Source organism: Betta splendens, chromosome 21 (assembly GCF_900634795.4).
Source record: "Betta splendens chromosome 21, fBetSpl5.4, whole genome shotgun sequence".
NCBI classification, from domain to species: Eukaryota; Metazoa; Chordata; class Actinopteri; order Anabantiformes; family Osphronemidae; genus Betta; species Betta splendens.
The window spans coordinates 12,493,659-12,508,367 of NC_040899.1; the positions used below are offsets into that span (position 1 = coordinate 12,493,659).

The following is a 14,709-nucleotide window of genomic DNA, read 5'->3' on the forward strand; positions in this document are numbered from 1 at the left end:
CAGACAGAGAAACAACTCCCCGGCCTTGGGTTTGGGAGCTAGAGTCCAGAGTCTATCAGGCAGAGGCAACCATTGAACAAAACATAAGATATTAAGTGCAGAACATAGGTAATGAATCATACAATAACCGCATAGAATAAAGAAGAAACATTTTTTTCACTTACACACCTCTTTTGTGTTCTCAACATACATACTGCATACTGTATTCCATCAGTTCTTCAAAAGCATCCAGTCAAAGCCACGCTGGCATAATGTGGCCTAAATCATGCGTCTCAATATATAGGTCTATACTCCCAATATGCAATTCGTTTATATTTTTAATGGCACCTGTGGGACACTGAGCACATAGACATTTGTGTGGCCAAGGATGAAAAGACTCAACATTCCTGCTCAGAGGCGTATTAAATCAGTCATCCCGTTATGCCCACAGAGACACAAAAAGCAAAGGGCAGCCACAGTGGAAAACCCTGACTTGTCATTTGTTACCTTGTCTTATTTCCCAATGGTGTAATGATCTAAATTACAAAAGTGGAACCAAGGCCATCAACAAAAAGCGGGGAATCACTAGAGTAAAAAGGAAGAGTCCTCTTGAAGGCCAGAGGGCACAACGAGCATAAACAGCACATCCATTACAGTCTTAGCAAGACACAGACATTAATGAAGTACGTTTCATGTGGTTTTCGCAACTCTTATGTTGCAAAATATAGTAATGCAATATGCTGTTAGTACAACTAAAACATTTTACCTTGATAACAGCATTTCATTTCCCCTAGAATAAACGCAATAACAGCAGAGTACAGCCCTCATTAGTGCAGTAGCTGTAGGGCTGACCTGAAACATATTGTAAATATGCACATCGTCCCCTTGCTACAGTGCAGCTAGTGTTAAAAGAAAGAAAAGTGTGTAGGATGTGCAGACCCTTGTGTTATTTTTCATGTGAGCCCTATGGTACATGCCCTTGTTTAGAAATTCTATTGGGAGACCACACTTTCTACTCAACTCAACGAATGTGACCTAAAAAAGCCCCAGATGTACCATTACCATCCGGCCATTCATTTTCTATAGTTTTGTTCTCATTTGGGGTCACGGAGTGTAGTTTTAGAGCAACACAAGTTACAAATCATCTGAAGTGTTGCACACTATAGACAACACAAGCTCTGTCTAATGTGTTTTTACTAGTGATGTCTACAGTAAAGGACTTAAAGTCTCACAGGTGTGTGGCTCGGTCAAGTTTGTAGTTTGTATGTCTGTCCAATCAGTTTATTTTCAACATTATTCAACAGATCTTTTGATATGGTGTACGTTGCTGAAAAGATGTAACCATAACCAGACAGCTGCCAGGAGGTTGTTAATGTGTTCTTGAAATAATTCTGAAAAAAAAACTAAAACATAATTGATGCATTTCAGCCTAAAAAAGCAACCAAATTGACCATTTTTAATATATAATCTGTGGGATCTGCTATATAACAGAATGGAGAATGGACAAACTATGACAATAGACATCTGTGACCCAACAGTTATTGGTTGCTAAAAAAGAGTTTGAACATCATGAGCCTAAAGGATTCACTGCATACAAATTCCGGCAAGAGAATTTTTCTTACAATACAATAGTTTTATTGCAATACATGAAAAATGTGAAAAATTAATGATTCACACTTCACCCCATTCTCAAAACATAAAAACATCTTATTTAACTGAAGTACTCAAATAAATAAATAAACAAATTTAATTTTCTTTAATGACGCTTAATCATAAAAAAACACATTAACATATAGTGACAAATTTAAAACAACGCTAAAATAATCTAGACCGCTCTAAATGAATGAAGTACCGCTCGCGTCACGTCCGGTCACGTGTAGGTCCACTTCCGGAAGGTGGGGCTTTTGTTACAGCGGTTTGTGTCTGGAGAACCAATATCCTGGTGTTCACGTTTAAGGCGGTCATCAAGGGTGCATCAAATCCAGTCAGGGGAGAAATCCGAATCCTGCCTCGGTAAGACGTTGGAAATTCTCTTAACGGGATGGATTAGTGACAACGCCGTTACACAGTAAATAGAATTCCAGTTTGAAAGCAGACTAGGCGGCCAGTGGACCTAGAAGACTGATAGTTTAAATATAATGGAGCAGTTGATTACTGTTATGTCGCCCTGAATATGAGTCACGGCCACACGTGTCACGTTACTGTTGTAGTTTGCTGTCGTTTAGCCAGATACTGTACAAGCAGCGGTGTTGTACAGTGTTAAGGTAACGCTGAGCCTCGGTAAGTTACGGTTCGTTAGCTCCTAATTTACTAGCGCTAATGCTACTGTTTACTCTTTGCCACCAAGTTACTGAAGTGAGTGTTTGTGCTGGTGTTAACCGTCACCTGTTGTTCCGTCCGCCGCTTTCCTGACTTGCACTAAGTGGTTGAAACTAATGTAATGGATTTAAGTGCTGACCTTGTTGCATTCGTTTAAAATGGTGATGTCTGTACTTCTACTGGGAACACTGGGCGCTGAGCTTTGTCAGCTGCCGTTAGTTCCGTCAGTTGCGTTAGCGGTACGAGTTTTAACGGTCGTTTTACTAAGTAACATTTAAGGATGGTGTTAACTACTTATATTTGTTCTATTACCGTTTTGTGTGGCAGAGTAAAGGCAGAAGTCGTGTGTTGTTCTGTAGGATTTGACACACCCAGGTTGGTGCAGTCCTCCCTGTCAGCACAGCCGCCAGTTTCCATTGTCCTCACGAGTTCAAGTTTCCATTAGCATCTATAGAAAACCGTTGTTTGTCCACTGACCTGCTGCCTGACCAAGCCTGCAGCACAGCAGTGGCCTCTGTATTTACTGAGGCACCATTAAGCCCAATATGAACAGATCTGATGCTTTTTCAGCCTGCTGTTGGGGTCAAACTGCCTAATACTTAAAGTACCACATAAAAAGTGCTCCATCGTTGTTCTTCGATCTTATCTCTGTTGACAGGATAAATGAATCCTTATGTGGCCTTCCCCAAATCCCAGAATCCCTGATAACAAATAACTTGGTCAGTTTATTCTGTAGGTAAATGTCCTCTTTATATCTGAGAGTGTGGCTGCATGTGTAAAGATTTACTGCTCATGCAAATGTTTTGTTGCTGCTAGAAGATATTTATATTTTTTTGTATGAATGCAATACTTCCACAGCTTGAGCAAGATTTAGTTGGTTTAGTGATTCATTACCACAAGTTCTACGGTTTCTTTTATAGCGGTCTCGGTTCTTGCGTTTAATAGCACAGTTTTAAAATAGGTCTTTTCCACATCTTGGTGATGGAGGACCAGAGGGCAGTGGTATAAAGATTGATGTAAGATCCTATTTACTGGACTGTAAGGTGAGTGATAAGGTGCAGGTGATGGCGATAAAGATAAGTGCATAACAAACTTCCATATATTGTCTGTCTGTCAGCAGGAGGGAGGGAGGCTGCATGTCAGCGAGCAGTTCTATGTACCATAGAGAGGAATGAAATATTGGTTCTACGTTGGAGAAAGCAAAGTCGGGGAATTCCTAACCAACTTTTTTCTAGAATATGTGAACTGATTATGATATATTTTTTAACTTGCAGGGCAGAAAGGAATCCTAACGGTCAACTAAAACCCAAAGCTCTAATATGAAAACACAATTATACTGTTGACAAATTATTAAAAGCAGTCTGTCCAGTTTCCTACAAGAAAGAGGAACAATATTTGTTTGTACCGCGCTGATAGTTCAACTTTTTGCCATGCTTCGATTCCCTTAGTGCCCACAGACCTGTGCACTATTTACACTTTATTATAGGGGAAGATAGGGATGTGGGTTGTGTTTGCCTTTTAGGATCTCTTACTGTGCATTACATCTAAAGGTGCCTCATAAGCAACAATTAAAGTTTTTACAGAATGTCATCCCAATTCACTTTAACATTTCTCCTTTTTAGACTTTTAGAATCTCAGTTTTTTGTGAAATAATGTTCAGTTGACCCTTAAACCACTGGGCTGCATAACATGACATACCACCATGTTATGATGACTGTATCCACATGTTGTTACTAAACACACTTGTAACTGAGCTTGATTTCTGGAAGAATGCACAACATGTGCAAAGGCAAACATGGTTAATGCTGTTTGGGTGCATCGGACCTGTGACTGCGCTGCCTTCAGTCCAGGTTTGTCTAGAGAGTGGATGGTGAGTCACGTAGACGGAGAGTCACTCAATTCACTCAGTTTTAACACAGAGAGTATTTAGCTGGCGGTTCACTCAAAGGCTCCTCTGTGCAGTCTCCCAGCCAACACTTGTTAGTATTCACTGCGTGGTGCGTCTCCACTCGCAGCGATCAGTATTAATTTCAATTGAACCTAACCATATTTCTGTGATGTGATTGTAGTCGTTGATCAGTGTAACATGGATATTATGACTAGTGGTGTTGATGTGTGTGTGTGTGTGTGTAAGAGCAGTGACTCATAGGGTTTTGGTAACCAGCTATAATTACTGCTGGTTAGATTAAACGAGGTTTAGTGGGGAAAGAGTTTTGCAAGTAGGTCAAGTATCGCAGAATTTCTGTGAAGCGTTTCACAATATGTTTCCCACTGAAGAATGAGATCATGTCCTGTAACGTCTGCTTGGTGTTAGCATCAGCGTTAACAGCAGTCAGATCTAATTACGCTGCTAAGATCTTTGGAATTTGTCAGGTTGTTTTGGGGCCAGAATAGATGAGGGGAGGAAATCCCCTCAGCACTGTGTCGATATGAGGAGATCGGGCTTAAAGGACAAATACAGTCAGCATTTTAATGTATTAGAATTAGCTAATGCCAACATAAAATACATGTATTGATTGATGTCATGTGGCGGTGGCCTAGAAAAGTGCATGGTTTGTAGCTGTTTGCACGTCCCACCAGACCTTCCCTACCACACTGGTCATTTGGTGTGTTCAGTAATCCGTTATCAGGTTCTGGCAAACCCTGGTGCGTTCCTGCCAAGTGTTAAGATGAGCCATGGAGGAACACTGGTCCTCTCTCCTTAGGGCGCTTTAATGAATTCCTGCCGCCCACACCAAATTGCTGTCATCTATTTTTTAAGGGCTTAGGAACCAGAGGGGTTTGGGGAGCTACACCCCTCCTCACGAACCCAGTACCTCCTGAGTAAAAGCAGGTTTCACTTCCATTTCTGGGTCAGGCCTAAATATTAATTCTTCTTTTGCCATTGCCCTGGATTTTACCCTGGGTGGAAATGCATCTAGGGGACATGTGTCAGGGCCACACCCCTTATGTCTGGACTTTATCTGTCGCTCATTTGATTTTTATCACAGCATGTACTGAATACACAGCATTTAATGCTAACAGGAATGGGTTTCAGATTAATATTTAAATACTGCCCCACATGCACAGATGCTGAGTCTGGTGTATTTTTCTTAGAAGCCGTGTGTGTTTGAGCTCTGCCATTGGCCCGGTTACTGATAACAAAGACAGGAAGAGCACAGGTCAGACTTCCCGTCAGGGGGGGGGGGTGGGCCATGATGCCCTGTGACTGGGTCCTGGGCCGCCAGTCTGCAGCTACAGCTTCCTGCAGTGGAGGCTTGTTGCACGGCAATCATGCGTTCTGCTCTTTGGACAATGCAAGGAAGCGGCGGAGCAGCAAAATGCTCACATGCGCCACTGCACATAACTAGTGTTGAATTCGTTTCTGTTTTCACACCACGGCTTTGCAGCGCTTAAGTGGAACAACAACAGCACGAGTCTGTTTTGGGTTGTTGCTGTATGGAAATGACGGGATGAGGTGAGATGAGGGCTTGACCTTCTCTGACACTCGAGGTTTAACTTTGCATAGCCGGAAATAAGGTGAATTCATAAATGAGCCAACATGGGTGGACACTGGATGTGAAGGAGTAGTCACACCTAGACGAGTGGACTTGTTAAAGGGTGACAGCTAGAGAAAGCGATGTGTCAGGCCTTGTACACTGGCGCTTTGATCAGAAGCCCTTTATTATCTTGCTGTGGGCCATATACTTGGTTGGAAAGCGCCTTGGCAGCAGACGGTCAGTAATGACACACTGCTGACATCTGTTCACATGTGACAGTCTTAAAACAATAATTTCCTGTGGTAGGAACACATTTACAGCATCGCAGTCAACAGTGAGCTTTGATCTTCCCTCGAAGCGCAGGACCTTCGTAGAGCAACTAGATGAAGTCCAGAGCGATTTGAATCAGCAAAGCACACGATGCTGCTATTAATGCATTTCTAAACACTAGCTAGCTTGGAGACTTTATTACTTCTGATCATCTGCAATGACCTTTTGATGGCCAACTTTATAAAGTTCTGGGATTGATGAGTAGGCAATTTGGCACTTTTATGGGGAGGTTGGAGGGGAAGGATTTAAGATTTGCTGGAGCGAAGCCTGGCGCCTTGGCACAGCATAGTTCCTGTCACAGTGAAAGCTGTTAAGCAACAACCGCCATCTGTCCCCGTCCTCGTCCCCAACACTCCTCTTGTACAGCACAGCAGGTATTTACTGTATTGACTGATGCGTTTCCACTTCTGCCATTCACAGGTTCTGTCAGCGAGTCTTTGTGCGCAGAGAGGTGCGAGCGTGCGCGTCTGTATGTGTGGCTGAGCGACAACCAAGGACCCAGAGATGGCTGCCAGTAAAAGTAAAAATCAGAGCTCTCTGGCACTGCACAAGGTAATAATGGTGGGAAGTGGAGGCGTGGGGAAGTCGGCCCTCACCCTGCAGTTCATGTATGATGAGGTGAGTGAACACCCCCATCTGCTTCAACAGCATTATTACTCATCTAGTTCCCTAACTGACTAGATAACGAATCTATCACTGACTGAACCGTGATCTGAGCCTTGAATCTTCACTTCGCCCCCATCCCCAGTTTGTGGAGGACTATGAGCCCACCAAGGCCGACAGCTACAGAAAAAAGGTGGTTCTGGACGGGGAGGAAGTCCAGATCGACATCCTGGACACAGCGGGCCAGGAGGACTACGCCGCCATCAGGGACAACTACTTTCGCAGCGGCGAGGGCTTTTTGCTGGTCTTCTCCATCACAGAGCACGAGTCCTTCTCTGCAACTGTTGAGTTCAGGTACCGACGCAGATTTCATTCAAACCTGATGCCGCTTTACTCCACGGGTGATACGAGTTAGACAAGATCAGATAGGAGGAAATAAAACCTGCTTCTTAAGCTTTAATGCTCCCCCACATGCTCAATACGCTTATGCTTAATAACATTTTCAGGGAGAGAAAGTGAAAATGGTTCAAATGAATGCAGAGGCACGTTTTTGACAGCAGACGCGCCTTAAATCAGGAAAAGGTCGCTGTTATTTACCCGCTGAAAAGTGAGCAAAGGTTCTGTGTTTACAGGGAGCAGATCTTGCGGGTGAAGGCAGAAGAGGACAAGATCCCCCTCCTGCTGGTGGGGAACAAGTCCGACCTGGAGGAGCGCCGGCAGGTGTCTGTGGAGGAGGCCCGAGGGAAGGCGGAGGAGTGGGGCGTCCAGTACGTGGAGACGTCGGCCAAAACCAGAGCCAACGTCGACAAGGTCAGTCTGCACGACGTCATTCTGATAATAAATGACCACAGCTGGGAAGATTAGACACGTAACATTCACGCCTCCTCATCTGCAGGTGTTCTTTGACCTGATGCGCGATGTAAAAGGCAAGAAAATGACGGAAAACAAAGACAAGAATGGCAAAGCGAAGAATAAAAAGAACAAGAAGAGCTTTAAGGAGAGGTGCTGTTTACTTTAACGTCGTCATGGACCCTAACTCACTGCTCAGCTGCAAAACCGGGGGGACAAAGCGAAGGACCCTTCAAATAAAATGTCATCTTTCAAAACCGCTGGTTATAGTTTAGTTTCTGGAACAATCAGAGCGGCGGAGTTTCCGGGACGATAACCACTATTGTGACTGACTCTAACTGCAGTTCATGATGGCTCTTAGGAAGCTAATGACCAAACTGCTACCAACACTAATGGCGCCGCACAAGACACTGCTCTGCTGTTTAACCCCGCGGTCGCACCCTGGTGCGTCCTCATGCTCCGTTCAGTGGAGTACTTCTGCTCCCAGTCTCAGCCTGCATATTTCTGTCTGAGTCTAGACCCTTTGAGTAGATCGCCATTCGTTTCCGAGGAACTCTGCTGCTGCCTTTCATTAATAATCACAATCTACTGAAGATAACCTCGCTTGTGTCTTTTCAGACATTAGAGCATGTTTTGATCAGCTATTGAAATTTTAAAGTCTTTGCTTTTATGTCCCCTTGACACTTTTCTATAGTTTAGTTCTTTAGTACATCCAGTGATGTGATTTTCTGATGACAGGAAAGACGTCAAGTTAGTGCAATCAGAGGACTTGTTGCCAAACAGGGTTATTTTGGGCCTTACATTAGATATGCTACTGACCGGACAGGGCTTTGTGTAGATTTTGAGACTGTGAAATGAAGGTTTTTTTCTAGTATTGGTAGATAAATGGTGGAGAAAGCATCTCGCAGCACAGATTGCATCCTGTTTTACAGAATGGTTGGTTTTATTTGCTGTGTGGTTGACGCTGACAATCCAGGAGGCCATAATGACTCTGGGCCACAGTGTCATAATAATCATGGACTTTTATGGTTCTTACCAGCTCAGATGTTCCTTTTGTGGTCCCCTGGTCTTTTCCAAAGCCCATGCACTACTTTGCCAATACCTGAGAAGTGAACTTCACCGGTAGTGGAGTTACACAGGGGAGCTTTTTAAACAATCTGCGCCAACCGATGTACAAACAAATGGAGCTGTCTGTGGATGTACAGTCTGCATTTTAGTGTGCGTGCGTGTGTGCGTGCGCGCGTGTGTGCATTCGCTAGTAATTCCTACCAGCTCGGAGTAAAGCCTTGATGGCGTTGCCAACCTCTTAACTGTTGTTTAATCAAGTGCTACATTGAACACAATGTTCCTGCCACTGCCTAGACAATTCTTTATAACGTGTCCTTCTTTTACTTGTATTATCCTATTGATTGAGTCTCTCCAATGACTGTTGCCGAATAAATTGTTTTTCTTTGTAAATACCTGACTTCAATTTGTTTTAAAACACGTTCTTTTCCTTTTTTCTTTAACATTTAGTTTAATTTGACCTTACTTGCGACTAATTGAACAACAAGAACCTTCACTCTTAGAAGGGCATCACCTCTCACCACTTGGCTCCACGTTGCCCTCCGCTGGATGGAGGAGGTAAAGGAATAACTCACTACTTAATGCCCGGCCACTTTACGGTTACAGCATTAACTGCTTAAGTGAAGTGTTATGGTTGTCATTTCATTTTCCCGTTGCTTCCCTCTGGGGCATTCTCTGCCCCATTTAAGGCACATAGCCCACCGGTTACTCACTTTGCATTGATTGTTCGTCTGCCATCTAGAGACGAGTGCCAACGGCTTTTTTTTTTTTTTTTTCTCAATTCGACAGTGATATACTACCACTATTTTTATTAACCTTGCAGGTCCATCTTTCATGGCAGGAACGGGGCGACATCGCCTGCAAGACGAGCCAGTTGTGGACTCTCACTGCCGGACCCCCGGGGGCGACGGGGTCACTGAAACTCATTTCACAGTGTGACAACAGCCCCCAACCAATACCCACCGTGCATCAATTTGAACAATGTTTCTTTCTGTGTAGAATAAGACAAAGTCTCATCCCTTTTGTGTTATGTAAAAAGAAGACAACAACGCTGAGTTTTACTATGACTAGTCCTCTAGCTGAATGTTTGTACTCCCCTCTCTGATAAATCCAGCGCCTCTGACATACACATACTGTAGGAACGGATTTACCAAACAAATATCTGCAATATTTTCTGCAGGGCCTTATTTTCATCTTTCATACACAAAAACGAGTTCAGGCTGACCTTATTCTACAATCTCCTCTAGTTCTCCTGCAGGGATTGATGCTTTTCTGTGATGTTTTTATCACCATCTGAGAAGGGAGAGTCCATCTTTTTCTGCACTATTGTAACATTAAGTCCCTTTTGGTTCAAAACTCAAATATCGCTCACGTCCCCCAAATCAATCGCCTATTTGTTGGCGAGGCAGTGGCTCCGGGCCGTGCATCTCGGCAGCATCTAAGATAAGACTGCAACTGATTTGCTCGTTTGGGGGAGAATTGTATATTTACAAGTATTGATCAGACGAGCTGGCCGGTGTGAATTCTTAAACCCAGCCCTTGCCTTTAAAGGTGAATTTGCTGGGATCCTTACATGCAATGTTAATGGCAGCCGCTGTTCAACTTTTACTGTACGATGCACCCAAACACACTAATCCTCCTGGTGGAAGCGGGTCTGAAAGCCTGTGGCAGCCTTTCCACCGGAGAAGCTAAACATGTCACAGCTCTGATAAGCACATTTACCTGCCTGACACTCACCTCTCTGGATTTCCACATTCCCCCCGCACCTCTAAATAGGCAGATTAGGTGGTCTGTTAAACCCGCCAGGAAGGCACTTATTTAGAAATATATGAAAGGGCAAAGTGAGCCAGGCTAATGACCGATGCAGTGTCACCATCGCACTCTTGGGTCTTTTATCATTCTGTAGAGAGGGCCCCTGTCCTCTGAGTAACCCTCATTATATCTGAGCTAATGTTGGGGATGAGGATGTTCAAGTGATAAAGCACCATCACAGTCCTTCATTATACAGAAAGAGAAACAGACTCGGTGGAATTGTACTCGACCTATAAGATAAATGCAACGGACAGAGAATAACTCCTATTTTAGTGACTGTGCCATATCCTCCTGTCTGCTCGCTGCCTCTCACAGGAGGCCCCTTCCCACGTTCACCATTGGATGGCAGTCTTGCTATTCCGTAGCTCCTGCAGGCTCCTCGCTGCTCAGTCATTAGTCGGTTTCATTTATCGGTGACTGACTGACTGACTGACCGACTGGCTGCTCCTCTGTCCTGAACCGCACAAATATTGCGAGTCACCACATCTGCAGTGGCGTAAGAGAGTGTTTGTGAATCTACCTCTGTCTTAGCTCTGCTGGTTGAATGAGTGGTGAAAAGGTCAAAGGTCAAGCATTTTGGCGCTTCTAATTACAGTCATATACTGTGCCCACCTTGAATTCTTTTTCATCACAGTGAAAAGCACGACAACGCTCCACTTTTTTACGCACAATCCTGAAATCCTTTGCATTTAAATGAGGCGTTTCTTCTCGCCGCCGCGTTTGCCGCCATCTGCAATCATACCGCTTCAAACAGCCTGTGCAATCGGGAAACAAAATGCAATATCACTGATCTGTGTTTATATTGACACTGACTCTTAAAATATTAGATAATGAAGTAAACACGACACTGAAGTGCACAGAGGAGGGAGGCTTCTGCGTGGGCGGGGAGTGGGATTCTTCAATGCAGGTTTTAGTAATTTCGTCACAACTTTCATATAATTCCACTACTAATACCCATCAATTTATGCACTAGTCCTGACTTACACCTCCCATTAATAAACACTTTAACCTCTCAGCTGATTAACTCCATCACGTATCTGCAGTGTCTCGTGTGAGTGGATGTCATTACAGACGCTTGATTGAATTTCGCACAATAACAATGCAGACGTCTGTATGTGACTTTGTGTGCTGCTGAGTTTGACGCATTACGAGCTTTGTGAAGTTTGGAATCGAAGCCATAGTTTCGATCCCAATATGGGTCTGGGCTGCGCAGGTTGACGGGATGGTCAAATGTCAAACCGCACAGATCCGGTTGCCTCCGGGCGCTCGCTCACCTTTTAAATATGAATCCTTGAATAAAAATACCAGAATGTAGGTAGTTCCAACTGATGCGATAAATACCGTTGGGAAAGCTGTGTGGAGCCCAGCCCCAAAATGCTTCTTATTAGAGGTATTTGTGGGTCCGCCAGGTTCACAGGATCAGAGAGAAGAGTGCTTTTAAAAGCCAGACACGGGCCGAATAGAGACAGGAAAAAAGTCATCTATTACACTTCTCAACTACAGCTGCACATTAGCGTGTGATGCATCATACAGCTGGTGGTGCCACTGCCATCATCTCTGGGTTGACTTAGCTTGAGAACACACTTATTCTGGGGACTTTTGCATCAGGTGTGGATGTTTTGGGGTTCCAATTTGATGTTTATTTTGAAAAATTACCTATCTACCTTATTGGGTATTGGCTAGATATTTTGTTATCATATTATTCAAATGTTAATATATGAATAATTTGCCATAAAACACAAATGTGCTATTGAATCTCTCTTACAGTATAATGGTGCAGTAGAGAAGTCAGATTTTTTTTTTATTTAAAATCAATTCAAACATAAACGTAAATCAAATACACATACAAAGCACAAAGCATCACTGTGTGGAAACTGTGGAATCAAAATCTCACCACAATGATATCGAAAGCAAACAAAAGAAAAGGTGCCAAGAAAACAGCTCAAAACACCTCCACACGAATCCGGCGTGAGGCTGTGGCCGAACCAGATGAGACGGAAGCAGTAATTACCACATGTGATCTTTCCTGGAAATGTTCTCTCATAACCGCCATAAACACATAAGTCATGTCAAAGGTGGATGAGTAGGCCTGAAAGAAACGATTCATTAGAAGCTATTTATAATAGGGAACAGCGGGAAACAGAAGCACCGCTCACATTAATCTGCATGAGGTGTATGGGCAATAATTGCATCAGGAACTCGAGCTGCCGCTCGTGTGTGTGTGTGTGTGTGTGTGTGTGTGTGTGTGTGTGTGTGTGTGTGTGTGTGTGTGTGTGTGTGTGTGTGTGTGTGTGTGTGTGTGTGTGTCCGTACAGAAGAATTAATTCAGTCTGAGCACATGTGACCATAGGGGTGTGTTGGTGGGTGCCTCGGCACAGCAGGCCTCCTGCTGCCGCTGGCATATTGCTGCTGCATGTGACAGGTATTACAGTGCGTGAGCAATGTGGCGAAAACACACGTACGAGTCCTGCGACCTCTCCACGAGTCAGAGCTGAGGCCGTTACATCACCATCAAACATGAATCATTTCATGTGTGTGAAATACATTGTCCTATATGTGCCGTTATCGGCCACGCTTCCTGCTTTACCCACAGCCCACAGCTGTGTAATTAGGGTGTGAGCTATTTTAGCATCAGCTTCAATAAATAAAATGTTGCGTGGTCATATGTTTGTGTTTGTTGGGTTCAGGAGCCACCGCGGGATTAGCCGCGGTTGCAGCACGTTCGATCGCTATGCTAATCAGCAGGCCTTCCCTCTCCCCACTGCTTCGCTACTGCATGGCCTCTTGCACACCTCCTGTACAGAGCAATCTCCCCCGGGCCTCGGAGCAGTGGAACATTTACATACACCGGGAAATTAGACCACCATTATGTAACAATGGGTCACGTATCAAACAGTTATTCACAAAAGATATTGCTCTTTCCCACGTGAAATTCTCTCCACTCAGATCTCACTGGACTTTGATCAAAGAATGGGCAACCTTCTGTTCCAATATGTATTATAATGCCCAAAGTGATTCATCTGACTGCTGTAAAGCGTAAAGCGCTGCGCTGTGAGAGACTCAGCGACGCGGACTGAGTCAGAGATGCAGCAGCGTTAGCGGGGAGCTCGACCCGACGGCCGTCGCTGCCAAACAAGCCCAGCCACGGGCCACGGTGACCTTTAGAAAGGAAGGTGCACAGCCTCCCGAAGACCCTCGACCTGCTGTTCTGCAGCACGGCTACGAGGTAAAGAATGAACATGTCACATTTCTCTTTCCTCCTCCTTACTGTCCGCATTGTGTGGATTCTCCTCCCACACACACACACACACACACACACACACACACACACTGTTCCGCAGTAATTCACTGTTTCCGTGTGACTTACTTGAATAGCAATTACTCTATGCCTCATTTGCTTGTTTATTTGTTCATTAAGTTCCCCATTAGCTACAGCGAAGCAGCAGCTATTCCTTCTGGAGGCCCCACAAATTTACTAAACGACGATACGACGCACATTCACAGACACAATATGATGACAACACATCATAAAATAAATGTACTGTACTACGACACTGGACAACAAACACGACAAAGAGCCAAAGTCTGATCGGCTCTATATTGATCTAACACCACAAAGTCTAATACTACACAGACAGCACTAACTAATCATCATCATCATCATCATCATCATCATCATCATCATCATCATCATCATCATCATCATCATCATCATCATCAAATCTGAAATCAATTCAAATCTAAACTTTGTCTAAAGTAATTGGTCAAATTGAATTTTGTAATTTGGCTTTAAATTAGTATTTTGGTTTAGAAAGAAATTATCATCCCATTATTTTTATGGTTGGGTTTAAGTTTAGACCCTGACGTTTGGGCAAAGCTGTGGAAACAATGTGGTTTTGCCTACTCATGATGGAAGAACTGTAAACGATCAGTGATAAATATTCATATCATACTTTTAGTGAAACAGATTTCATGATGGGAACATAATTCGTCCAGTGAGTTTGCTTCTCACTAAATATTTTTGCACTTAGAGTTTAGATGTTCGCATAAGAACCGGCCCACCGTCTGTTTCTGCTCGGTGCCATTTTATCCTGAGGTGTTTGAACTGCACTTAACCCTTGAACTAGTCATTGTGAGCTGTGTGTCAACCACATATTCCAAAGAAGAGCAAAGCTCAGCAAAGTGCAGCACAACGTGCCCTGAGGAACACCGCTCACTGCTAACCTCTGAGTTAAAGAAGATCCACTCACAAAGGTCTATGGAGGTTTGGAAC

The 14,709-nt window shown here is 43.9% G+C and overlaps 1 protein-coding gene across 2 annotated transcripts; it reads left to right on the forward strand.

Moving 5' to 3' along the window:
* Positions 1-1,834: 1,834 nt before the first annotated feature.
* On the forward strand, positions 1,835-9,017 carry LOC114847502 (ras-related protein Ral-B). 2 transcript variants are annotated; one of them, XM_029137318.3, is made up of 5 exons: positions 1,835-1,992; positions 6,528-6,725; positions 6,856-7,064; positions 7,343-7,520; positions 7,606-9,017. In XM_029137318.3, the coding sequence occupies exons 2-5, from the start codon at positions 6,612-6,614 to the stop codon at positions 7,726-7,728; spliced, it is 624 nt and encodes a 207-aa protein (XP_028993151.1). In that variant the 5' UTR covers positions 1,835-1,992; positions 6,528-6,611; the 3' UTR covers positions 7,729-9,017. The 2 variants fall into 2 exon arrangements, with proteins under 2 accessions (XP_028993151.1, XP_028993152.1); XM_029137319.3 differs by lacking the exon at positions 1,835-1,992 and adding an exon at positions 2,081-2,259.
* Positions 9,018-14,709: the final 5,692 nt, after the last annotated feature.

Coding starts and splice junctions, on each gene's coding strand:
- LOC114847502 (XM_029137318.3), top strand. CDS start 6,612: ATGGCTGCCAGTAAAAGTAAAAATCAGAGCTCTCTGGCACTGCACAAG. Junction 6,726..6,855: donor TGCAGTTCATGTATGATGAG/GTGAGTGAACAC, acceptor CCCCATCCCCAG/TTTGTGGAGGACTATGAGCC. Junction 7,521..7,605: donor CCAGAGCCAACGTCGACAAG/GTCAGTCTGCAC, acceptor CCTCATCTGCAG/GTGTTCTTTGACCTGATGCG.